We start from the raw sequence: 26,412 nt of genomic DNA, 5'->3' as shown, positions 1-26,412 counted from the left end.
TAAGTAGTTATTAGTTCTAGGCGGGCGTAGGAATATATACTTGTCAGCTCTAGACTAGGCTACTTGTGGTAACTAAGTAGTTGTTAGTTCTAGGCGGGCGTAGGAATAGCGGTTGAAAACTAATATTGGCGACTATAGGAGAAGCTACTAATCAATACCTAACAATTACTATTCATAGTAACGCGGTAACTATCTCTTAGAAGAATAGAATTCTTGCGATATCTCGTCAACTAGAGGTCCTAGGATCTCCAGACCTAGTTCAAAATACACATAACTTCGCGCTCTATCGTTTAATACCAGCTTTGAGGCTATATCAACGATAGCAGCGGCAAGCGTAGCTGAAATAGGGATTTTGTATCCTAACTAGTGTTACGCGGTACTAACTAGTTAACGTAAAATATGCGTTATCGTAATATACCTCTCTCGTAAGCTCCGACGATCTATCTCCTAATCGTACTATTACCTACTCTAGCCTTATACGGGCTCGGATCTATAGAGTAGACCGAAGATATATATAGTTGAAGGGCGCCTAGTTAGTTGACGAATTGGTTATATAATAAATACTAAGTGTTCCTCCTAGTTATAGGGTATATCCTTATATTATACTATAGAAGTATCTAAGTTGCTAAAGATAGTCGATTAGCAAGTCTCAAGTGTAACTATAAGTAATAATATATAAATCAACGCGAAGAACTAAATATAAGTGTTAGGGAGTAACTACTTGTACAGGGTAGAAAGCCTGTCGACTAGGTAGGAAGATAAACGTCAAGTAAGGAAAGCAAAACACTGTTTCTTGCTATCATGGATCTCTCTATAATCCTTAATTTATGTACAAGCTTCAACACTTTTCCTATATAACCAAGCAAAGATAATGGATCACATTATAATATGCGGTCTGACGTGGCCCCTATATGTCAGAGATAAGCAAAGGCTACAGAGAAGAGGGGTTCACGAATCCCTAATGGAAGGGCACCGAACCCTTAGGGTCTTGTAGGTCATGCATCCTTGTTAGGGAGAAGTGGGGCTGTCATGACGAAGCCTGACCGATAAGGTGTCGAGTTGACACCTAAGGCGTGAAGTTGGGAATAGCTTCATGTTGCAATATTATATGACAATAAATAGGTAAACGAGTGTCCTTATATATCTAGCTCTTCCGTTTCCTCGATAGGACCTTTCCTATTAACGGACAGGTCCGTTCCGTTGAATAGACTAGACGTCACGTGACCTTAGGTGTTATAGCCTAAGCCTCTTGATAGATTCCTAGCAGAATCTCTTCTAACCGCCTTATTACTGAACTGATTAGTTTAGGCGTGTCCATATTTAGCACCCTAGGGGTAGGGTCTGTAACACGTAGATAGTTTCTAGGCTCGAGTTAAGGGTATGCTAGTTAGTATAGCGACTTACATGCTTAAAAACATTCGTCATGCTACAGGGCTGTAAGAAAACGGTGTAAAAACGGGGGTTCGGGTGAGGTATGTAGTGAACCAGGGCGCTCAGCGGCAAGCCTGAGAATGCAGGCAGGATGATATAGCCTCAACAAACCAGCATACAAACCACCACACACCACAGTGGAGGAAGCCTCCCCTATAGGAAGCAGAAGCAGATAGAGCAAAGAGAGTGTAAGAGTTCATATATCTCCCTATTGGAGAACTGAGGCTATATCCTGTAAGGACTGTGTACCGGAAAGATATCCTCCAATTAGAGATCCCCCTTTGTAGGCCATTTCCCCACTACAGTAGTAAGAGGAAGGTAAGGTAAGGTAAAAAAGCTCAGTGGGGTGGTAAACGTTCAGGCAGAAATCAGGCAGAAATTCCCTAAGGACCCTACTAAGAGTTCAGTAGGGTCCTGCTGAGCCGTAGTCACGCTAGTTCGCTGAGCTATCTCATCCTGCCTGCATTCTCAGGCTTGCCACTGAGCGCCCTGGTTCAATATTTAGGAGGCGGAGGAGGTAATAACATTGGTGGTGCTAATAGACAGAGGCCTTAGAATTTAGCTTTTAATTACTAGAATCCTCCATTGTGCCTTAGAGCCTGTGTGTAACAGGCCTCTATTTACAGACATATATACAAACTATGCTATCTACTTTTCCAACCCCTGGACAGTAGGTTAGGTCTCTTGGAGAAGGTTGCAACGCACGCGGACAGATACCAAAATCATAGATTCTCTCTCCAAACCCTAATCCTCATGGGCTGTAGTTTTGGGCAGTAGGAACCACGTCACCCCGGTAACTCCCAGCAATCCAACAAGCATAGGTTGGAGGACTGCAACTCCACTGTGCGATGCAATACTTCCTGTAATGGCCGGGAAGAGAGACCCTCCAACCTGGCCAAGGACAAAAATGAAGGCTGGGCTGTCTCAGTGGTGACACAGTTTGGTCTGGGAAAAAGCTTGAGGTTACTCACCGAGAGCAGATGATCGGATATCGGCTGCAATGAGTTTAAAGGCTACAGACACGCCCTTCTGACATTAGCCAACCCATAATTATTTCAGGGATTAGACCTTACCCTGGCAAGGAATGGGCCGGAAAAGAAACCAAAAAGACTGATCGCAACGGCGGCAGTGATAATGTGAGGGACTCTAATTTGGTTTAGCCATGTTCACCACGACGATTATAGCCAGGTGGGAGCATACAGCCAGAAAACGAGCTCCAGGGCAAGACAGAGGAGCACATAGAGGAGAATCATTCGACGCTCCCCAAAGCGATAGGTGGGCTCGGCTAATATCAAACGTCCCAGTAAGCCTCCCCCAGAAAGTCCCGCGGCAACATAGCCCATGTTATCGGGGTCGCCGCCACGGACTTGAATCAGATATTCCACAGTCCAGCCTGAGAAGTCAGTCAGCTCTTCCTGTTCCTGCTAAGACCAGAACTGGGAAGGGCGACACATACTGCCAGCGGTGATAACCGCACCGAGAAAGAAAAAGAAATACAAACTCAAGACCCACACACTAGGTGAGGCCATGATCTTCTGCATGTTTTCTACGGCGTTCCGGGTCCGTGATTGTACGTCTTGCTCGGTTTCCCCAGACACGCGCTTGAACCCGAGTACGTCGCGGAATGCATACAGGGCAAGGGCCAAGTTGGCGACTCCAAGTCCGAGTGGCAGGATATAAAAGAGATTCCATTGACTGAATGGGCCAGCGGAAGATATTGCTGTCGCGACAAAAGGCGATACGAGACAGCCTGCCATATACATGGCATGAATAAATGCCAGCCCACGATGGCTCGTCTTGATAGATGCGACGAATGTATTAGCGTGCGTGTCCTGGAATGCCTGGCCGAGACTCGCGAGGAAGAAAGTGATGGCGAAGAGGGGAAGCGGAGGAACCCAGGCCCTGAGAAGCTGGGATAATATCTGTAGGACTGCCCCAATCGTGAGGAAAATACCGAGATCAAGGTATTGCGACAGAAAGCTGTTGGTGAGCGCGGTCACAAGCCAGCCGCAGAAGGTCGCGGCATATCTACGCTGGGTGATCAGTACTCAATCAAGGTAGTGGTAACATCACGTACAGGATAGCGACTTTATCCTCAGAAATGTGCCACGCCTCACGGATTCGGGGAATTAACGGTCCCAAGCTTCCATCATTGATACCAGCCACGAAGAAGGCCAACCCAGTACTCGTGAGCTTGAGCCCGAGTTTGGGCGGCTGAGGGCCCTCCGGTTCTGCCACATCTATCGACTCCATTGTGCTGACAGACACCACGGAGCTCACATGCAAGGCCAACTAGTACTTATAATGAACTAGTTTGAGTGCTATTTGTGATTAGAGACTTCGTTCTTAACTCACTGGGTCTGGCCAGAAAGTCACGGCCAAGTCGGCCGTGGTTAATTGGGCTCTTCTAACCCTTCCAGATGCATGCTCGACCACTTTACGGATTGCTCGTAGGCGGCTAAACTTCGGGAGAATTCATCAATAACGTGGATCCGGGGTAGATTTCTGCGTGGCTTGCTGATTGGTGGTGAACCGATCGCTGGACAAGTGGGGCGCTGGTTGATATACCTAATGAGGCAGGTGAGGTAGACCCCGTTCGTCGCTGGCGGAGGGGGCTCCGTCCGCAGGTCATTCGCCTTTGGGGCCCACCCAAGACACACTTTTCGTGGCAAGACGGGCCGAGGCTCCGAAGTTGGCCTTTTCCAGAAGTGTCCAGTGACATTGAAAAGCAACAGAGCGGGCAGCCTGATCAACAACAAGCGATCGCACAGCCCCCTTACATTCCATCCGCAAGATTCTGAAGGACATCCGCCATGTCGAGCTCTGCATACACTCGTTTTGAATGGCGGCGTACCCATCCCGCTCGCTGGGAGAGGGATATCGACGAGGTGGAGGAATTCTACACTGCTCTGGCGAAAGGCTATGAAGGAACAGGACGAGTCTTCTTTGCCATGACTGGGTTTATTAGCTTTTCCATCCCGGTACCACCAGGTGCCGCCTTAGAGAACGTTGAAGAAGCGGTTGAGGCAGCGTTGAGGAACGCCTGGATTCGCCTTCGATACAACCACCCGACCATTGGCTCCAGGGTTCAATACGACTCAGCCGAGAAGAAATACAAGAAGGTCTAAGAGACCTTCCCTAACAGCGCAGTTCTGCACCAATGGGCTGATACTACCTTCCAAGTTGTACCAGAGCGGATGTCGGGCCTTGACTGGTGCAACTCGGATCCCCCAGTGCCTGCTTTGCCAACGCTGTTCCTGGTCAAGGCCCCCGCAACAAGCGACCAAACTCTCCGCGCCGATCTTGTCTTCCGCTCGCATCATGACATCATCGATGGCATGGGCACCTTGCTTCTTTTCGATAAACTTTTTGCTGCAGCTGCGGAGGAGTATGAGCAGCCTGGCAGTGCATTACCTGAATTTGGAGATGAGTGGACGAATCTCAGCCCGCCCTTACGTGTGGCAGCCGATATACCAGCCGCCTTGACCCCTGAGCGCGAAGAGCACATGCTTGAAATTCTTGCGCACAACTCCCAGTTAAAAAAGAGCATTGAAATAGCCAGCATACCATTCCAACAGCACATTGCGCTTCCCGGAAAACACCAACGTGTTGCGATTACAGTCCCCGCAAATACAACGGCGAAGCTATTGGAAAAATGTCGGAGTCTCGGGCTGAGCGTTACACATGCATACCATGCGGCAATTGCACTAGCAGTTGGAGATCTCCAGGACCGAAAAAAAACAGAGCGAACAGTGCGATATATCAACTACTCCTTGATCAACGAGCGCCATCATTGCAAGGCCCCCTACAGCACATCGGCTCACCCAGCCTCGGTGTACCACTCTGTCTCTGGAAAGTCCCTCGCTATCGACCTCACTGTCCCTGCTCTGGGAGCTCCCAAGAAAACTGTGATTGGCCAGCAGACATTCCTTCGCGTTGCTAAGCATGTTCGTGACTACTACATCGATATCCGTGACAATCAAGAGCACATTAAACTTGTCCAAGCCTACTGGGCAATGGGCACATTGCCTTACCCGGATAGTGAGCCTCCCGTAATTCTGCCGCGCAATGAGACACCGTCAGCTTCCATTTCAAGTATAGGTGTGCTCGACAAGGTCATACAGCACAACTATGGACGTTTCAGTGTCGACCATCCCTGGATTACTGGAGAGGAGCTGGGAACAGGACTTGGGGTGTTCTTGGACACTTGGAAAGGGATTTTGACACTCAGCTCAGCTTACAACGACGCTTGGCATGCTAAGGAAGAGGTGTTGGATGTGTTGAACTGGTGCAATGATGTTGTGGTTCGAGGACTAGGGATCTGAAGATGGGCTTGGTTACTTAAGTACATGGTATATCGTATACGCCGGAGCTAGAGCGCTCCGCGCCAATCGACGATGAAAATGTCGGGGAGCTTCCGCTACAATATTATTCAGACGAGATCTCAGCTAGAATCTTCTCGCTTTGCTGCTTGTTCCGACTAACTCGATGGTTCTCGTACCGCAGTTGCAGTTGGATCTATTTGCTATTTGAGCAAGTAAACGTCAGAAGAACGCACAGTGAAGACTCCACAATTCAGGCGATTGTTCAACTCACCAGATCATCGTTGGTCTCCTTGATCAGCGACTGAAAGTGGTTGTCCTAGGAGAGTGGAATTAGCTACATAGCGAGGTGTATAGAAGATAATAAGTTTAGTGGTCTAGCGCGTAATTTATAGAAAACTAAGTCACGAAAGAGCCGAGGTAGAGTATTTTTTAGCTCCTCCCCGGGCTACTAGACCCTTCTCTTTTTCTAAATACAGTAACTAGTTCCTCTTTAATTTGAAATCATCCCGGATTCAACCAAGTTTTATTGTATTTTAGCTGTAGTGCATCACCTCTCGCCTCACCCGTAGTATCCCTTCGTACCGTATAGGCAAGCAACAGTAGGCAATACAACATTCCGTTCCGGTCACGTTGATTTCCTAGAAAATTTCTAGGTCTCCCTAGACGTAATAACCGACAGGGACGTAGAGACCGCGATAGAAACACACCAAACCACACTGAACCGCGTACCGCACCCTATAGCTCTCTACACTGACAGTAGTAGGATCGATAATACAGTAGGAGCAGCCGCAATATGCCCGAAATATCAGATATCGCGCCTATCGTATATAGGGCAAGAATCGGAGTCAACGATATACGTCGCGGAACTACAGGGGTTCCTGCTAGCCCTAGTGAATTATTGTCTAGCGCCAAATGCAACACGCGGTCATCTTCACAGATAACCAGTCTATGCTTTAAGCACTAAAAGATCCGGGTAGTCAGTCAGGACAGTACATCCTAGAAGCTATTATAATAGCGCTGAACAAAGGGCGCAAGGCGGGATTGAACCTTCATTTCCGCTATATACCCGCGCACATAGGTGTCGAGGGAAACGAGCATACAGACTAGATAGCAAAAGAGGTAACAGGATAGTGACGGATCTAGGGCCACTAAGGCAGAGTAGTAGAAGTTATAACTGATAATACAGCGCCTAGGCTTGACTACCTCAAGACTATAGAGTCGGCCGTAAAGAGAAGGACCTAAGAACTTGTGAATACCCGATAGGAAAACGACCGGAGATCAAGCTATCATGGCTGAAAGCTATATAAACTAACACCAATATCAACAAAGAAGGTTTTAAGGGTGCATCAGGACCGACATAGAGCCCTGAGCACGATAATCGTCCAAATGCGCACTGGCAAGATAGAACTCCGCCAATACTTCTACTAGAGAGGAATGCCGGATGTACCAAACAGAGATTGCCAATGCGGACGAGCGACACAATCGGTCCGCCGCATCCTTCTCGCATGCCCTACCTTCAGCGGCCTACGGGAGGAAATCTTCGGTAGACGAGGTGGGGGACCGGAAGGGGAGGGAAGCGTAAACCTACAGTCATGCTGTTGGATAACTTCCTAATTAGGAATTAATGTATGTCGATCGAGACACAGATTAGTCATCCGATCATATAACGTAATTCCCGCCCGAGTGGATCACCAGGCTGTCCGGATCACCCCCAAAACACTATACTAAATGTAATATTTCACAACTCCAGAATCCAACGCTCTGAGGCTAATCTTACGAATCTGCAGAACCCTATGCCAGAGGGAAATAGGGAGTGGTAAATATTCGAGCTGGTAGGGCTTTTAGGGTTCCCCTCTAGCATAGGCTTGTCGTTTCTCCTCAACAACTTCTCCCCCCTCGCTAAAGCTCTGGGGGTCTCCAATGCGCGATATGATTGTCTAGTGCAGTGAATATATTGTCGCCAAAATTGTGCTTGGGAATTGAGATACCATGGAGTACATGTCTGCCATTTCTTGCCGAGTGAGCGCCCGATATTCCTGTTTCAAGAGCTCATGGCATGGTCGCCCTTGGATCTTTCTTAATTTCCGGCAAGCTTTACAACACTCGCGTTACATGTACTTCGAATATCTGCCCAAACTTCATCACGGGGTGCTCACAAGAGTCAAAAGATCATAGGCCCTCATAGATCTTCCCGGTCTTTCTTTGCCTTCTTTTTCTCCAATTTTTCCCTCTCCTTGCGGTCTTTCTTTTTCCTTTCCTTCCGTGTCTTATCTTTCGCTGGCTCCGATATCTTTTCTTTATGCCTCGACTTATCCTTTTTGGTGGGTCGGCTCAGCTCATCTGAGTCTGAACCCGAATAATTGCTGGAATTAGTACTGGAATCCAGAGTGTTGGTGTCGCTTTCATCCAAAGACGACGAGGACGAAGAAGACGATTCAGAGCTGCTTTCGTCTGAGTCCTCCAAGTCCTTGATGACTGCTTTCTTCCTAGGTACATAGTCCGGGGCGCGGGTTTGATCCCTAGCAGCAGTGTATTCTTCATCTCCGCCGTGCGTCTGCTGAAGATAATCGCTAAACTGAAGAGATGCCTCGGCAATGAGTTTGAAAAGGTCTGGATGCAGAGTCGGTATCTGAGGCGTAGATGTCAATTCTTTCTTCAATGATTGCCCCGCTTTGAATTCGGCAAGCGCAATAGCTGTCTGGAAGGCATTGCGGATCTGTCGGCCGTTCCACCTCATGACGTCCCAATTTTGCTCCGTCCACTTGATGATCTTCCGCTTGTCATATTCAATTCTGGATTGCCCATTGCTTTTCCGCTGTTCGTTATTCGACTCAATGCGCTTGAGATTGGTCTTCCAGATTCTAATAGTTTGTTTTTTGTCCAGTTTGGGATAATACAGAGTCAGATGGAGTCGTGACCGGAAGGCGTCGTCAATGGCACCGACGCGATTGGTGGTAAGAAAGAGAATACCAGTGTAGTACTCAAGAATCCTCAGAAACACTGCGTTACGAGTCTTAGAAACACACGATGTACACGGCTGCAAGAGCAACATCGGAATGAAACAATGGGATGCTTACCAGACACCAGTCCGTTTCGTTTGACGTCATTTTTCTGTTTATTGCTGTTCAGTGGAATTGAAACTGACGCAGATATCTTTGCACTTACAGTACGCTTAGCAAGAAACACATCCGCTTCGTCGAGAAGAAGAACACAACCCCATCTACGGGCTAACTTGAAGTGCTCTTCCATGTTCTTTTCGACAGCCTCAGGAACATAACCGATGTCGCCTAGTGCAAGTTTAGTATATCTGCACGGAACTAGAAGAATTATCACATGTACATACCACAGGTGATCGGGTATAAAGGTCGCTTAGTGTACGAAGCCACGCATTCTTACAGCTTTTGTGTCAGATTCAGAGCAGAATTGAAAGCTTTTTCTCAAGTAATACAATTGCTTACCGGCCGTCGATGTCTTCCCAACTCCTGGGTCGCCGTGAAGGAGAATGATGCAACCCTTACCTGCAGGTGGAAACAGATTTCAATGTCAGTGGAACGAGTTGGTCCAGTTTACCCGGTGGGGAGTATCAGCAAATACCTTTTCCATGTACAAGATCCATTTCCATTTTGTCGTCTCGGCTATCGACCGAAGACCTGGAGCCCCTAGCGTGAGTCTCGACCATCGCCTGAACGATCTCGCGATGGCCCTTAGGTAGGACAAGACGATTCCACCCATCCTCAGCCTTAATATACCGCAGTCGATTTAAATCAAGTTGAACTATTATACCTCTGAGTCAGTATCGATCCGCAAGATATTTTTTGATTGAAATTTACCCCATCTTCGATTTCGCAGTGCATATCCTGGCACCACACCAGGGAGAAGTTGAATGAGATCATTTTTCTCCATGTACTCTTTCAGGCTCTCAAAGTCTTTTGCGTGATGCATTTTCTCGAACCCCGACTCTTCCATTAGAGTCTTGATCTTGGACTCCATCTCCTGTCGTTGCCTCTTTTGGTAACTAGGGTAGAGCTCCGAGATATTTCCTATATCACCCCAGACACCATCTGTGCAGGAGTAATACTCGTAGAACTCCCCCGTGGCTGGACACGGCCAGAAGGCTGTCAATGCAGCGAATTGCGGGACCACAGCCTTAGAACCGCGAAAAGATTCGCGATATTCGTCCAGTGCAGTTCGGAAGTCAATCATGATCTCGCTGTTGATCTGCTCAAGAGTGGTTAAACTCCAGGTCCAAATTCTCCTTTGGAATATCTCTACATTGTGACGTACCTCTTCCCGTGTCGTTCCAACAGTGAGACCATCATAGGACATATGAGTAACTGCTGTCACGTCGATGAACTTTCGACCGCGCTCGATGAGAGCATCGGTCGAAATTGAACTGCCGACCTTCGATATATTGTCAATTCCCCCTGGAGACTGAACCCCTCCTGCTTGCAGATACTGCAATGGATATGCCTGCAGGCCTTTGATATCGGTCTCTCCTTCGTAAGGTTTGAAAACGAAGATTTCGGTCACTGTACCGAAGTTGGCTCCATCAAAGTCAATGTAGAAGCACATCACGTGAAGTGGCGAATAGTTGTGAATGGGTCTCCGAGAGTACGACATATTAGGACTTTTCAAACTAAGCAACTTTGTCAAGCCGAGCTTGTCGGGTTGCAACAATGCCTCGCCAATGTCCTGGTTATAATCAAAGTCTGATTGCGATGCACGATACCTTGGGACCAAGCTCTTGGAAAAAGGAATACCTCCTGAGGTGGCCGACACACGATACACTTGCGGCAGATGCCTTCTCTGGGTGGTGTGAATTTCCTCCTCGTATCCACCGGGATGAACTTTGACACCACCTTCCTGCGACGGACAGAAAATAGTGGACCCCGTATCGAAGAGCATCCAAAGATCTGGGAAAGCGACTTTTTCTCCATATCCAGTGCTCAGTCTGTGATAAAGATTGACCTGCCTGCTCAGGTAATTGTTTACAAATTCCAAAAGTAGTTGGAATTGTCCGAGGGCCTCTTCCTGGTTATAGGATTCTTCTACTATCGGCTCCAATCCGGGGCTCTCCGCGAAGGGCAAGATATCATTAGCCTCGGATATCTGTTGCTTTTGCCCTTGCTCCTGTTGTTCCTGCTGCGCTTTGCTAGCAGTCTCTGCATCTTCTCTATCCTGGGTTTCCTTGGGGCTAATTATTCCACAGGTTTGTCAGCGTCGACCCTTAATCTCTTACGCGGAGAAACTACAAAGATCAGACAAAACTTACGCGAAACGTTTCTGAAGCATCTCAGCGTGCTTTTCAATGGCTTGCAAGTTTCGAAGAAGAGGTCGGAATGGAACTCCAATGCGTACCACATTATGGGACACACTGTCAAAACCCAACTCTTTCTCGAAGAACTTGGCAATTGGCTCCGAGAAGATTCCCAGTGCAATTAAATTGATATGCTCAGGACGAGGGGGCTCCCCGTCGGGTAGGTTAGGAGGGTTCTTTGCTATGCTGTCGGCCCATGAGTAAACGGCCCGGATGAGAGTATGGGGCTCTTGGTTGTTCGAGTGGGCTAAAATTCGATCGTTTTTACCGACCAGCTCCCCGTCGAGATTGAACTCTCGATCCGCATGGAAGAAATGATAAGAGAGCGATGGAGGAACCCCCTGTTCTGCTTCATTCGCCTGCTTCTTGTCCTCTTGCCCAGTTCCGATACGCTTGGTGAGGTCTGCCATACGACTTTCAACCGAGTGTAGGTATTTCAAGAGGACCTGCGCCACATCCATGCCGTTTGCGAGGTTTTCTTTGGACTGGTCTTCCGGAAGGAAGTAGAATCGGTCAACTTCGTTGATTAATTTGCGGTATGTCTGATGAAGGTCCTGCTCTTCTGGGCTCTGAGCATTCTTTGAGGGTGAATCGGCGCTTGTAGCCTTCTCTCCCGCGGTCTCTTCATCAGGCGTCACAGGAACATCAGTGGCATCTTTGGTACTCGTGTCTTCGCTTGCCAGCTCATCACCGCTCTCATTAATTGCTTTCTCGGGTGTTGAAATTGTTTCTTTGTTCATGGCTATGCAGTCTTCCGTATTCACAGAGGAAGCCGCGGTGACGTCCGAAGGTTGAGGCTGAGTTACAGTCATGGAAGTCATGGCTCATCACTCCGTCGGTACAGTCGACGTCGAAGAAGAACACAGTTAAACAATGCCAAGTGGTAATGATTGAGATGCCTGCCGTGATTTGGGAAATCTGGGGGGGGGGGGGGGGGGGGTAGAGAAGTCTTTGCCGGCACAGTTATGTCGACCATCCAGCGGCACAGGTTTATAGGCGGCGCTTTGCAGAGCTTTAGTCCACACGGACGAAATTGCGGAGCCCAGTGACCCCGTCGTTGCAGAAGTACCGAACTTCCTGGCCCTAGTGCATTTTTCTATGCTATACCCATTACAGCTCGTTTTGAAGGTTGTCGCGCGCCTCGGAATATGCAGCTACACTCTTAGCGCCCTACTATCGAGGGAACTAAATCCGCTTATCATGCGCGAGCCCCCAAGTCGCCCAAAGAAAGCCCCTCCGGATCCCCTGTCTTGAAACCAAACTAATGCAGAGTTCGCCCGTTCGTGCCAGGTCGGGCATTAGCGGCAATCGCTAAAATAGAAACCCAAGCGGCGATCGGTCCTTCCACCAGTCTAGCTATTTAGTGGAGTACGCGGACGTGTCCGTTCTCTAACCGACAACCACCCCCCCCCCCTCCTCTTCCTTCGCGCCCGGCAGCACTGAGGGTCTTTATTCTTTATCCTCAACTTGTTAAACTCGGATCATTCCATTTTAAAACACGATCTGAAGGGCCTGGAAGAGGATCGAGTTTTGAGTATCTACGACCTCCTAAACATCCGCAGTGATGTCTCCTGTACTCTCTAATTGCGCCGCCGAATTTACGGAGACTCGAGCGGGGCCTTCATTCTTGGAGCATTTCTCCAGCTCCGGAGAACAGCGTCAAGGTACTCGGCCACAGTTTGTGAGTGCTTTTGACGCCTTTGTCGGAAAGGAGCAGGTTCCAAAGTAAATTCAGCCCCTTACCAAGTTGATTTTGAGTTCTCTCCCCCCCTTCTTGCTCGTAAACCGAGGATATGCTCTTGATTCTCACATCTAATCGCTTTTCGCTTCTTTTCCAGCCAAGAGGAGTATTACCAAGCCTCCCAAAGGCAATTGCGAGAGCTATGGAAGAGGCTTCAAGAACTCGTCATCCAAATGCGACGTAAGAAAAGCATTATGAAGCAACTGGACCTCTATCAAATTCGAGACTTGGATGCCTGGGACATGAACTATATGCTACAACTGACGGGTCACCTTATCCGTGATGAGGGCCCCGGAAATGAAAACCTTCGGATCTGTAGGCAATTCATCCGGAAATGTACAGGGGCGGCAGTAAAACAGAAAGATGTCGTGAAGAATCTCGTGAACATAGTCCCAACATACGGTCCGGCCATTGCAGCCGGCTTTACCTTAGTGTTGACGGTAGGTTTGCTCATCATCGGAATCAAAGAGGATTGCGTAGTTTCGCCGCTCACTGATTTTTTCCCCTAGGCTCTGGAGGAGCATGAATCTTTGCGCAACAGTATCCATGCAGCTCTGGCGGATATCCCGAAGAAGTTAAATGCAGTTCAACGATTAAGCGAGGTGCATGTTGAATCGCTGAAGCTGCATGCTTGCAAAGATCAGGTGTTGCTACGGATCATTATGGTGCTCCACAGCATACTGGACCGACTGTCAAGGAGCAACAAAGGTCGGTCTTTACCTTTACGGTCGATTCGGTTGCTCTCAAGCGGAATTGTAGCAAGGTGTTAATCTTAGCAACAGACAAGGTACTGAGCAAGTTCGGGAGCGACGCGCCCGATATACCAAAAACACTTAAAAATATGGATGAGGCCGTTGCTGAATACCTGAGCGAAGCCGACATATGTGCGCAAATTCGGATGGGAAGAATTGAAGAGGGCAATATACGATTGAATAATAAGGTTGACATCTTGGAGCGAAGACTAGATGGTAACAGCATACCCCGCCCTAATTTTGCTTAACAAACACCAAATTGCATTTCAGGCTCACACTTTTGTCATTGACAGGTTATACAAATGATACCATTTCGAGCATAGGAAGAGTTGAGAAGGCAATTGAAGAATTCCTCCCTCTTTCGAGCATGGGGAAAATCGAGAAAACGATTGAAGAAGTTCTCCAAAGGGGTCAACACAATCATCCGAATGAGAAGCAGATGGAGATAACCCTTTACAATGTTTTATACCGTCTATTCGCGAGCTGTCCCCAATTCAGCGCAATAGATGGCACAGGTAACGCAATTAACACCTTTGAATCTAATCCAAATCTTTTGCTATGGGCATTCTAATAGATGTGTCATTCACACTGCAGTGAACAAGGAAAACATAGGCACTATTTTTTCGGGGCGATTTGAGCCCAGTCTTTCATACGAAAAGGAGGCGGTATTTACACCACCGCCGCCCTACTTTCTACTGTCCGAGAACAAACGTCAAGTTGATGCTTGGATGGCGGCTTTTCCAAATTACGATCCCGCTTCTGATGCACAAGTAGTCGACAACCTGAGCCAAATGGGCGGGTTTGACATCGACGAGCAGGATCAGATGCAGTACCTTCTGAATGATCCAAGTCTCGGGAGCTGGCTCGGCAGTGTCCAGTCTAGCACCCTGGAAATTACTGCCGAGACAGCTCCGGATAACCTAATAAATCCCATTTCGGCGACGAGTGCTATGCTTGTCCTATTGATGAAATCTAGCAGCACTGCACATTGCCGCTGGGCGGTCATGTCTTTCTTCTGTGGCAGTCGAAGGCTTACTACCAATCCATCTTCTCTTGAGTGTCCCATCGATATTCTGCATTGTCTGATTGGCCAGCTCGTCCATTTCATTCTGGAGGAAAATCTGGATGTGAACCTGGCATCAGTGCTGACGAAGAGAGAATTTCGCCCGAGCAGAGTCCGAGAAAAGCCGGGACGCGCCATGCGACTTTTAGAGGAGATTCTGATTTTACTGCCAGAGAGACAGGTAGTAATTCTAATCCTGGACTCGCTCTCACGGCTGTCAGGCAATACGCACGAAGTCGAAAAGATTATCAAACGTCTCAATGATACAGCTCGTAAACAGACTCACCTCATCATCAAGCTGCTGGTTACCGATCCCCTTCCGAACTGTCAGATTGATGAGCTAGCGAATATGACAGTGCATCTCCCAGATCATGTCGATGGTTGGCAGTGCGGTGTACGACGTGACGTCGTCGAAAAAGAGACTAGAGCAGCGATAGAGCGATTTCGACAGAATCGTGAACGATCAGAAAAGAAATTAAGTGAGGGCGAGGACGAGGACAACAGTGATGATGAATGGTCGGAAACCAGTTACGGCGATCTTTAATCATATTCCATATTGCATTAGGGTTAATATTTAACAATTACGTATCTATAAATGTTGTTAATAGAGAGTCAAGGTCAGAACTTTATTTCGTGAAAAACAATAACAGATAGCGGATATATTTTCTCCACAATACCCTCCAAAAAGTTTGCTCTAAGATACCCATAAACGTCTGTTTACCTGTCTTCTATCATTAAAACCTTATCCCTACGAATCCTCTCGCCCACACCTCCACAGGTTTGCTAGGCATCATTAACATTAATTAGGAGCTTGCTAGCTACGTTTCCTATCAAATGGGTTTGAACAAATTTCGATTTTCGGCAGGAATGAATTCCACGTACAGGAATGAAAAATCCAAAAGTGAAATTCGCCGCAGAGTTTTCCAAGATAGTGATGAATGTCTATCACGCCGCCAGGTTTTCACAGGCACCGAGTGACTCGTGATGTCTCTTTCCGCCCTTGTCAGTTGCCGTGGCCTAGGTCCAAAGCGTAGAAATCTGACCGTATTCCGAGAAACATGCCATGACGGGCTGCAGACAAGGGATGTAATTTCAAGATTTTGTCTAGCTCAGAATCTGGAACCGGAAATGCTCGCTCGGTAGCTTCCATAGCGGTATCCGTTAGAACTAGCATCAATCTGGCAGCGTATTTGCTGAATCGCCTGCTATCGATATTCAAGACATCCGTTTACTAGTGTTCCTCTCCTTGCTTCCCTGAATGAACTGTATTTCGGTCTCTTTAAATATTAGGATGCGTATCCAAAATTTGTCTAGCTGCTAGCATTTAATGAAGATGACCGTACTTACTGTTTGAAGAACTCTCAATAATCAGATGAGTGGTAAGGAGGTTGACCAGCAGCTAGTATATTCAACTTCTAATTCACGTAAGCGAGCTATGGAGTGTTTTCTTAGATTCGAGAAATCCAAGAAAGAAGTCGGATATACTTTGACGCGTCTTCTCTCCGCGGTTTTTTAGGCCTTGGGTGATTGTGAATTGACCTTGGGATCAAACACTAAACGAAGTGATCAAACCAGAATGAGTAAAACCTGTCAACACTAGAAACCATATCGAAGCTTGTCTTACGCTGAAACGAGGCAATTTGGAGTATCTTCACAAATAATATCGGTGCCATTCGTCCGAGACTAAAACCCTTCAGTTTGAATACCACGCCGGCCACTGCGCTGACGATAACTATACTGGAACTTGCGAGGCCATCTCGAATTAACAGGCGAATTGTCAGCATCAAATCATATCGGCCTTCCTAACCAGTATTCGTATCGCCGGGTCAATCCCTTTAGATGAACCGGCCTCGGTGCGCGCACCAGCACATATGCACGTTTGTCTGCTGTCTCCAAAGTTGCACAGAGTCGGTCCTGACCAGGTCATGCAAGTCTATATAGAGCGTACTGCATTGTCGATTGCCCTTCAAACTTCTGTTCTCTGGGAATTATGCAACAGTCAATCGGATAATCTTTCCTTTGGATATCCCGAGAGCTCGAAGATCTGAATTGCACGATCACCGGGGCTTTGGAGTCAAAATTGAAGGTTTGATGGTACTTATATTCACATGCGTAGCTGATAATAATCAGAAGGAGAAATCAAGACGGTCAAATTTCAAAGTCGAGCTCCGAGCCCCTCCCCGTAGGTTCACTCGAAATGTCACGTGTTGAAGATCTAGTTACCTTGGCAACGCTCATGGGCAAAGTTTGTACCATGTAACTTATTATTATACCACTACTCCGTACACAATGATCCTATCCTAGCAAAGAGTGTTTCGACTGTCCCATTATTACGCTAAAGCTCAGATCAAAGTGGTCGAATTTTGATGGATGCTATTCTTTCGATAGGGCTCTTCTCTTGCACCCTCCATTCGCTATCATCCGTTTCCTATTCTTCATCATAACGTTCTAATGGTGTCCTGGTAGAGGATTCTTCGTAAATGGAGATAGGAGTTCAAAATGATTCCCCAGAATAGAGCGATGTATGAAATATCCAGAAAGTCGACTATCAAATCAACCCCGCTGTCGTATATCCCCCAAGTCTGTTTATGGTTTCCTGGCTACCGGAGTTATAGGCAGGCTCATCGTGATGGGTATAATCAAGAGAATCTCTAATCTTCACCAATAATAGCCTCAGTTACACTAGGATATCCGTACTCCCTTGTCCGGAAATAAACTTTATTTCCTATGAACAAGTTCGCAAGAGTCTGCTCCGCTTGTTCCTGGGTCTGATATGCTGAAATAGATTGACCAGGGACAAGTTGTCTGATATCGACAGCCAAATTTTCAAAGTCGACAAAAAGTCCACAAAGTGCGGTTACAATCCCCCTTGCAATCATTTGTGATATTCTGAACTAGATCGATAACAGAGGAATTGCAGCCTGAGATAGTCAATCTGGTAAGTGAAGGAGGCAATTGGGAGTAGACGGGAACTATCGCTTGATCGAGACGAATGTCTCAAAGTTTCTGAAAATTGCGTAGAGAGCGTATTTCAATACTAAGAGGATGGGAATCTTGCCAATCCCTGAGGTTGATGAAATTCCTGCCGAAACTTAGGAGTAATGTCTCCAGAATGTCCTTGTGCTCTAGAAGAGCTTCGTACATATCGGCATCATTGAATTGGATGTCACCTATATCTTCGTAGTCGCTTTATTGATCGATTTCTCCGGCAAAGCTGTCGAATGTGAACAACTTCAGATTCTGGCACGCATTTGTGAGACTTTTAATCGATAGGCTATCAATTTGACAACCACGCAGGTTCCGATACTGATGTAATTGGCATCCTCAGGTTGTAACCTGTTAGAGAATAACTACTTGTACAGGGTAGAAAGCCTGTCGACTAGGTAGGAAGATAAACGTCAAGTATAGAAAGCAAAACACTATTTCTTGCTATCATAGATCTCTCTATAATCCTCAATTTATGTACAGGCTTCAACACTTTCCTATATAACTAAAACAAGGACGATAGATCATATTATAATATACAGTCTCACGCAGCCTATATATAACAGAGGTAAGCAAAATCTATAGGAAAGAGGGGTTTACGAATCCCTCATAGAAGGGCACCGAACCCTTAGGGCCTTAGTAGGTCATACATCTATGTTAGGGAGAAGTAGGGCTGTCATAACGAAGCCTAACCGGTAAGGTGTCGAACTGACACCTGAGGCACAAAGTTAGGAATAGCCTCATGTTGCAATATCATATGACAGATAGGTTAATTTTAGGGGTAGGAAGAAGATTAGAAGCTATATAGAGGGCTAAGGGTTATTATATAAAATATTAGTAGTTACTAAGCGAGTCTAACCCTACCCGAATTTAAATTTTCTTACTAGAAATATGTAGCTAGAAAGATAGTAGTGTAGTATATGGTGTAACAGAAATATATATTTAATATTAGGGTAGTGAAAGTAGAGACCGGTAAATACTTTTGAACGCTATTATACTATTGCTAAACGTTGCTAAGGGTAAGCTCACCTTTATTTTTCTGTTTCCTAGTAACTTCTGCTATGTAATCTATTATATTAGTGTGATAGAAGGAAAGAAAAAAAAATTGGGTGGGGGTTTATCATAGCAATAAAAAGTAGGGTTGGGAAAAACTTTTGAACACCATTGTATATTTAATAACTTATTTGTGACAGCTATAAGAGACTCCGGAAGAGGCACAGTAGGAGCTAATAAGCGGAGTATAATATATGCCTCTCTTTCTCTCTCTCTTGATTTTTGAGATTGCGAAATAATACCCGAAGTTACAGAACATTCAAAATCTGCCTTTGCAACATCTGTCAGAGATATACCGCGACTGTCGTACAAAGGGGAGACAACAAACATCAATCACGCTTCCAAGCCTTGATCAAAAATTCTTTCATGGAAATTGGATGAATATCAGGGAAGATATCATTGAGGCGATTTTCCTTTGGCAACTTGATACCATCGTTGGTAATGACGTGGCTCATATAACCAGTTACCCACTTATTGAATTCCGGTCCATAATCAAACCCTTCAGGTTGAGGAAGAGGGGTGGCCTCGTTGTTTCTGACTCGGTCCAAACTATCATAAGTAACGTCGAACTTAGTTCCTAAAAATGGGAGAGGTGTTAGAAGATGAAAAAAATGAAAAATGAAATCGCTATATCGTTCAGGAATAGACTCACCACGGAGTTCCTGGGCAATGTCCAACAGTTGATTGAACGTTATGTCGTCTCCTCCGATAAAGCTAAATTCAGGCCACTCCTCTAGATCGAGCAATTTCACAATGAATCTGGCCATATCGTATGTATATGTCATGGTAATTACGTTGTTTCCATCACCTGGAATGATAGCGCGGGCGTTGAGGATATCAATTGCGTAAGTGAACGGTACCATATTGGTACGAATATTTGGCATACCCCAATAGTCCATGAAGAAACCTGGGATCACTCGAGTATACTGTAAGTTTGAACTTTCTATGGCCCGAGTTCCGTCAATAAAGAGTTGAACTGCATCGGGAGATATGTGGCGGATCCTATCCCTGAGGTTAGTTTGAAGGCATTGACACGCAAATCCCAAAAGACGATGTTATTTTTACTCTTCAGATTGAATGTATGAATATTCACTGGGTATAAATCGTTTGGTGGTGGTGGAAAGATCCGCAGCTTGAATGAGATTTATTTGTGCTTGGCTTGCCTCTTGGGTCAAAATTCCAATAGCACAGACTACCGTGTGCACGTTATGCTCTTCAAGCTGGGCAGCAAGTGCAGCGACATCGCTGTAATTGACAGGAATTTGTTGTATCTGGTCTAAAGGTGATGTCTCCTGGTATTTCTGAGGCTGTCAGTACGGATTTCTCAAGATAAATTGGAGCTCTTACACGCGTGAGAAGAATTAATTCGCTTTTGTATTTTGAATTCTCCAGAAAAGCTTCAATAATAGTTTTCCCGACAGGCCCTGAGCCTGCAATTGCAATGGCCATTTTTTAAGTCCTGATTTTTGAATCCCTGCGGAATGAGGCTTAAGCTTAACTGATCCTTGATAGCGATCGGAAGATGAGTTTTAGTAAAAGAATGTGTGTGTATTTGCATTTAAAATATACAAGGCTAACTGATTTGATCATCAAACTTCAGCTGAAAACTACTCACGTAGCACAGCTATCAACACCGATTGTCATAGTGAATAATAAATGAGTTAACCTTCCTATTAACGTTAAATTGGCTCTCTGGTATCTTTCATGTCATTACGGTGAAACACCAGACCAGTTTCCAGTAGCTTGAAATATAATTACAAATTATCTGTGCCACGCCACCTCACGCTGTGCTTGGATACAAACGGGAGATTGATCTAGCGAGCCCCTTCCATATCATTATTTCTTTTTTGAATTCTTTCCATTCTTTTGGTTGAAAAAGGAAAAAAAAAGAGAAAATTTTATTGTATTTTACTCATTTGGGACATGAATACATTATATCATACCCAATAAATCTACTAATCCAATACTGGTCATTATGTGTAGTGCGTTCTATGGCTAGGAATTATCTCTATAGTTAGGAAACTGCGAGTGGGTAAACACCAAATTGAATAGTAGGAAAGTTTGATACTTTCTAAGATATCTAATTAAATAAATTATAGTGAATAGGCTCAACACGATTAATTGGGCTTACCGAGCGGCCTAATGAGTATGCCAAGCTTAGAAGATGATGGGTTCTATTCGGGATTGTTGCACGAGAACCCCTTGCGTCGGGCCCCAATATTCCGTGCTGGACATCGCACAAAATTACCACTTGGATATCCCCTCTCTCGAAAATATCGTCGTTTCGAGAGAGAGCCGGGATCTTTCCGCAACAATTCTTTCCCTCTCACTGCAGAATCCCTCGTGTATTTACCACGTATCCTTGTCGATAGCTATATTTTCTCCTAGTATACAAGGAGTGCCACGGGCCCGCGTGCACGCGTGCAGCCCTCAAGGCGCTGTAGACTTCCATCAACGAGGCCTATGTCACCGGTCTTGAGACCGCAGGTGCCCCATTTGTGCCAAAAATATCTCATTTGTCTCCGTCGGTGCCAGTGTAGCAATGGTTAGAATAGAAAAATGGAAACTATATTGAAGCTCTCTAGAGTATTCAATAAACTTTCATATCGGGGGTAACGATTTGAGTAAACTTGTGAGAGCTAAGCATGATGCAGATCAAGAGCTAAGCCGAGCCATCGGAATTAATACCGAAGTGCCTATATGAAGAACCAAGCTGATTGGAAATCAACTTGATCTTCTCGTTATATTTATAGCTTCATGTTTGCCTCCCAATGATAATAATCAATGATTTCTCTAAATTACAACAGTTGGCGTCTGCATATAGATTATAGAATTTTATTCAAAGGTCATAAGGATTGAATGGAAGTATGTCCCATGGGAGTTATGCGATCAAAGCGACATCTAGTAAGGTATATAGTACGAAATGCGGTCTCTTTGAACAGAGCCATTGAAAGTATCCAAGCAACGTAAGATCATCGCTCGTACTCGCATGAAACCTTTGTCACAATCTGCCATTTTCCTTCCACCTTGGCCACCGTCATGAAATCTGTGTATGGATTGAAAGTATCCTCGTAGTCCATCTCAATTCTGACGACAGCCACAGTCGGTGACATGCTGATCACGCTCAGGTTGTGGTTGAAGTTCGGAAGCTTCGGGTAGCTCTTTAACATCTCATTCAGGAGGTCCTTGTTGGCTTCTGTCCAAGTTCCATAGATATGTGCGTAAACTCGCGCCGTGTCACGAAAGGCTTTAGAGAGAATGGAATAGTCCGACTTTTTCATGCCCTCGATGAAAAGGTTCACTGTTGCAACGACTGCTTCATATTCGCTGGCAGGAATTTGTTTCGACATGATAGATACTATTTGGTGAACTTGCGTCAGTGAAACTCAAATTTTTGCAAGCTTTTCAAGGTGGTCGGACGTATACCTTCTGCTCTGAGAGCAATATACTAGGTTCAGGAACTTCAGGTCATTGAGCGAATTCCGGTCTATTCCAGAAGTTACTGAAGGAAGTAGATAGATATTGCGGTGTTTATGTTTTAAAACCTATTGGATCTTTCTTCTTAGCCGTGGATTTCACTGCATTTTCTTTTTTTTTTTTTTTGCTTTTCTAAAGTGCACCTCACGGTGCTAACGGAAGTGTAGTACAAGAATCTAATACCTCGATAGTTTATTAGTCCACATTACTAGGTTCAGGCTGATCATTGATTAAAGCATAGAGACAGTCTTGCGTATATTACACCCCCTAAGTAAGCTTCACAACGTAAAATTCGATTTGAGGAAAGCTTTTAAGGAAAGCTATAATTATATGTCGTGTAAGGGTTTTGATATTACCCCTCACATTACGCTACTTTCAATATTTTATGATAATTATCACTAAACTATGCAAATATACCACCGATCAGTCATATGTTATGTGAGTATTTTTCTGTTGTACCCTGCCGCGGAGACGGGTCTTGGTGCATGTGTTACTTCAGTATAGTACTTATTTGCGCCCCGAGAGAAGATATTTGGACAATATTTGTTTAATTTAATTTGATTTGACTAGATACCCGTAAATTGAAGTCTATGTTTCAAGACTTCCCCTTGCTATATTTGAGCTGCATTAGATTGAATCTTTACCCAAAAGAACAAATTGATCATATATGGAATATCGCTTTATTTCTTGAAACGCCAGCATGATTGGCAATAGAATAAAAATGGATTAAAATGTCTTCTATTTAGGCGAAACTCCCGAAGTTCTTTTAAACTATCCTCAACAAAGTTTTGTCCAGCTCCACCCATAAAACATAAGCAGTTTATATCTCTATTGAGTATTTCAATGATATTTTGTTTTAAACAATATACTAATTTACACAGTCTTAGGAGTTACAAAAATGTTCCATTGGTTTTAATATTGCCCCAAGTTTAACGTTTAGATTCAGCTATCGATTTCGCGATACTATTTCCATGAATAAGCACGAAGTGCTGTATTTTTAGTTTTGATTTCAATAACCATTCATGCCAGAAAGCTGTTCTACGGCGACGGGACATAGAGAATTTACCGTGATTCAGAGATTACTTTTTTCTAAGTACGCTATAAGTACCCAAACTTCGACAGAAATTATTACATGCATGACTTAACCTTTGTTTGGATACTTTAGTACGCTACTGGGTAGCCTTCGCCGATGTGTAACCTTAGCAATGTCAAGTTTCGTCCGCTACCATAATGAGGCAATCTATATTTAATCCTATATATCAACCTCTCGACTGTTCCTTGCCCCAGCATTTACGTTGACTTCAACCTTGCAAAATGACCATCCTCGTGCTTGGTGGGCGAGGTAAAACATCCATCCGTCTTGCCCACCTCCTCGACAGCTCACGTATCCCATTTATCATTGCTTCTCGGACCTTTTCACTTGCATGTCCCTACAAGCAGGCACACTTTGACTGGGAAGATGAGAATACATATGGAAATCCCTTTAACCAGGCACTAGCAAGTCAATTAGACCCGGTCTCGGCTGTCTACATAGTTCCAAGTTACAATATCGACAACATGTCGCTGATTATCAATTTCATCGATCTCGCTCGTACAAAGGGTGTGAAACGTATGGTTCTCATGAGCGCTAGCGTCCTTGAAAATGGTGGGCAGTACATGGGCCAGGTTCATGCGTATCTCGAGTCTTTGCAAGGATATTTAGACTGGACGGTATTGAGGCCCACCTGGTTTATGGGTACGTTCAAATACTATTCGAGCTTAAGTCTTTCCAGTGTCTCACCTCTCTTCTCTTGAAATTACTAGAGAATTTCTCGGAAGAAACTCGGATAATCGACAGCATTAAAAATCAAAGAGCCATTTATACCTCTTCGGGAGATGGAAAAATACCGTTTGTCTCTGCGGATGATATAGCTCGAGTTGCATTTCGAAGCTTGACGGACAAACAGCCGCATAACACGGACCACCTAATTCTGGGACCAGAATCGCTCTCGTATGATGAGGTCAGTCTGATCTCGTTTCTTCCAAAGCCTTTTCTGTTGTTAATATCAACTTACAAACTTTTCAAACAATATACAGGTAGCTGAGAGTCTTTCCAAGATACTGGGTCATAAAATTAGCCATGTTAACTTGCCACCCGACGAATTTCTTAAACATCTAGAGGGCACAGGGATGGATTCAACCTATGCGAAGTCAACAGTGGAAATGGATGAAGATTTCGTCAAAACCAATCTAGAAGATCGGGTGAATCATGTGATTGAGGAATTAACTGGGGTACCACCTCGCAATTTGCAAGAATTTCTCGAACACAATAAGCACATCTGGCTTTAGAGCAGAATACGGAGTTTGGGCTTGAACTGGGATACTAGGAAAGGTGGTCCTGTCTGAGAATTCCATCATTGGATGGTCATCTTATTATCGAAAGGATTCTGTGTTTAGCCCTTCACAACTACTCCCAACATATCGCTGGCTCTCCTGTTAGAAATAACTAATACAAAAAGCCTCTGGTTACACCTCAAGGCTGGGGGATACTATATTGGGTGGTATACCCAACTGTGGACCAAGAACACTAAGAGCTGGATATACAAGGACGCTCGTTATCGCATCATGTATTTAGTTCTTCGCGTTCAATTCATTCCTTATTGCTTGAGACTACCTTTGGTTATTTCATCAGCTTAATATAAGGACAAACTCACAACTAGGAGGAGACCTCAGTACTTGCTTCGGGTGCTATTGACTGACTAGGCGGTCTCGACTGGACAACGTCTTCGATCTATCTTTATAGATCAGAGCCTGTGTAAGACCCCAGCGATGCGGCAATGCTACGATTGGGAGATACGATCGTTGAAGACAGAGATAGGTACATACGAGACACACCATTCTGCGTTAGCCAGTGAACCAGAGCGCTCTACGGCAAGCCTGAGAATGCAGGCAGGATGAGATGGCTCAGCGAACAAGCCAACAAATCACACCGCACCACGAAGGAGGAAGCCTCCCAAAAGGGATAGCAGAAGCAGATGAAGCGAAGACCGTGTGATAGTTGATTTTCTCCCTATCGGAGATGCGACGCTATATCCTGTAAAAACTGTGTACTAGGAAAGATATCCTCCAATCAGAGATCACCTATCGTTGGCCATTTCCCCACTGCAATATCTAGAAAGATAGAAGTGTAGTATATAGTGTAACAGATATATATATTTAATATTAGGGTAGTGAAAGTAGGGATCAGGAAATACTTTTGAACACTATTATACGTATATTCTATTACTAAATAATGTTTAGGGGCAAGCTTACCTTTTCTTCTTCGTTTTGTAGCAGATTCTGCTAGGCTATCTAGTATATTAGGATTATAGAAGGAAGGAAAAAAAATAAAGCGAGGGGTTGTTATAGCAATGAAATCTAGGGTCGAGAAAAACTTTCTAACGCCATTGTAGATATATCGTCATGCATACGATTCGTACCCGAAGCCGGCCGAGAAAACATCAAGTATTGTACATTTAGTTATTCTATAACAGTAAATCAGTCCAGGGAGACGCCAGTAAAGACTTCGTCAATACTGATGTCTTCCTCTGTCCACTCTAAGAACTTTTCCCCAGTCCTTCAAACCATTAGCAGACTGCATTGCTGTATATTGGCAGATCTGAATCACCAGAGCTCGATTTCCACCTGCCTCTCCCACGCACCCACATACCCACATGCCTAGTCCCACTAGTCTCATGAGCTCAGCCGCTGCCACGTCTTACTCGTTAATGACAACCAAGGGACCAGTCCGAGGTATTGTCACCTGTTCTTAGCTTTGTGCCCCATCGGTCCTGCAGGACCACTCCTCTGAATGCTCATGTTTTGATTCTCGAGATATTTTAGAAGTTAGATTTAGCGCTTGAGTGGTTGAATCCTAGAAAAAAGTGACTAGTGAATTTTGGAGCTATTTAATAACTTACCGGATCTTTTATACTGTTGCTAGTTGAATTCTAACTGTTGTCATTATCCGAGATTAAAGAGTATGGATATTTCAGCGCTAGCTTCTCCATACACTCGAGATAACCCCAAAAGTTCTACCAAAGAGTATGCTGACTACACTTCATACTTCCTACGGGATAGGTTTAGTGAATCATAGCGTGCGTCGAATTTGAAATTTATGGTGAGAGTTTAGGTGTATTCGACGGCATAGACAAATTGTATCGAATTAAAGGTTACAAACTTGAATAGATTTGTGACTCAATTTGGAGAACCTGCGTTGAAGAGACTTATAATAGATCAATCTAGACAAT

At 45.1% G+C, this 26,412-nt stretch overlaps 8 protein-coding genes across 8 annotated transcripts; 4 read left to right on the top strand and 4 right to left on the bottom strand.

Moving 5' to 3' along the window:
* Positions 1-2,175: 2,175 nt before the first annotated feature.
* Positions 2,176-3,684, bottom strand: N7462_005300 (MFS transporter; the record flags this gene model as incomplete). Its single annotated transcript, XM_057077025.1, has 6 exons — positions 2,176-2,345; positions 2,403-2,457; positions 2,505-2,577; positions 2,632-2,824; positions 2,888-3,459; positions 3,509-3,684. 6 exons carry the CDS (start codon positions 3,682-3,684, stop codon positions 2,176-2,178), a joined length of 1,239 nt encoding a protein of 412 aa, XP_056936530.1.
* A 560-nt stretch (positions 3,685-4,244) lies between these two features.
* On the top strand, positions 4,245-4,559 carry N7462_005299 (uncharacterized protein; the record flags this gene model as incomplete). Its single annotated transcript, XM_057077024.1, has 1 exon — positions 4,245-4,559. The coding sequence occupies one exon, from the start codon at positions 4,245-4,247 to the stop codon at positions 4,557-4,559; it is 315 nt and encodes a 104-aa protein (XP_056936529.1).
* Positions 4,560-4,628: 69 nt separating this feature from the next.
* On the top strand, positions 4,629-5,756 carry N7462_005298 (uncharacterized protein; the record flags this gene model as incomplete). The annotated part of the gene is made up of 1 exon (XM_057077023.1): positions 4,629-5,756. The coding sequence occupies one exon, from the start codon at positions 4,629-4,631 to the stop codon at positions 5,754-5,756; it is 1,128 nt and encodes a 375-aa protein (XP_056936528.1).
* A 2,179-nt stretch (positions 5,757-7,935) lies between these two features.
* Positions 7,936-11,894, bottom strand: N7462_005297 (uncharacterized protein; the record flags this gene model as incomplete). The annotated part of the gene is made up of 8 exons (XM_057077022.1): positions 7,936-8,756; positions 8,834-8,867; positions 8,922-9,043; positions 9,215-9,274; positions 9,351-9,530; positions 9,587-9,974; positions 10,041-10,950; positions 11,029-11,894. 8 exons carry the CDS (start codon positions 11,892-11,894, stop codon positions 7,936-7,938), a joined length of 3,381 nt encoding a protein of 1,126 aa, XP_056936527.1.
* A 1,093-nt stretch (positions 11,895-12,987) lies between these two features.
* Positions 12,988-15,173, top strand: N7462_005296 (uncharacterized protein; the record flags this gene model as incomplete). The annotated part of the gene is made up of 5 exons (XM_057077021.1): positions 12,988-13,254; positions 13,324-13,522; positions 13,597-13,782; positions 13,860-14,081; positions 14,161-15,173. The coding sequence occupies 5 exons, from the start codon at positions 12,988-12,990 to the stop codon at positions 15,171-15,173; spliced, it is 1,887 nt and encodes a 628-aa protein (XP_056936526.1).
* A 3,823-nt stretch (positions 15,174-18,996) lies between these two features.
* On the bottom strand, positions 18,997-20,116 carry N7462_005295 (uncharacterized protein; the record flags this gene model as incomplete). The annotated part of the gene is made up of 4 exons (XM_057077020.1): positions 18,997-19,244; positions 19,320-19,669; positions 19,733-19,968; positions 20,015-20,116. The coding sequence occupies 4 exons, from the start codon at positions 20,114-20,116 to the stop codon at positions 18,997-18,999; spliced, it is 936 nt and encodes a 311-aa protein (XP_056936525.1).
* A 1,523-nt stretch (positions 20,117-21,639) lies between these two features.
* Positions 21,640-22,017, bottom strand: N7462_005294 (uncharacterized protein; the record flags this gene model as incomplete). Its single annotated transcript, XM_057077019.1, has 1 exon — positions 21,640-22,017. One exon carries the CDS (start codon positions 22,015-22,017, stop codon positions 21,640-21,642), a length of 378 nt encoding a protein of 125 aa, XP_056936524.1.
* Positions 22,018-23,458: 1,441 nt separating this feature from the next.
* On the top strand, positions 23,459-23,938 carry N7462_005293 (agroclavine dehydrogenase; the record flags this gene model as incomplete). The annotated part of the gene is made up of 1 exon (XM_057077018.1): positions 23,459-23,938. One exon carries the CDS (start codon positions 23,459-23,461, stop codon positions 23,936-23,938), a length of 480 nt encoding a protein of 159 aa, XP_056936523.1.
* Positions 23,939-26,412: the final 2,474 nt, after the last annotated feature.

Source organism: Penicillium macrosclerotiorum (genome assembly GCF_028827735.1).
Source record: "Penicillium macrosclerotiorum strain IBT 26536 chromosome Unknown utg000003l_segment0_segment0, whole genome shotgun sequence".
NCBI classification, from domain to species: Eukaryota; Fungi; Ascomycota; class Eurotiomycetes; order Eurotiales; family Aspergillaceae; genus Penicillium; species Penicillium macrosclerotiorum.
The sequence above is the reverse complement of the archived record's forward strand: the minus strand, read 5'-3'. Positions and strand labels throughout refer to the sequence as shown.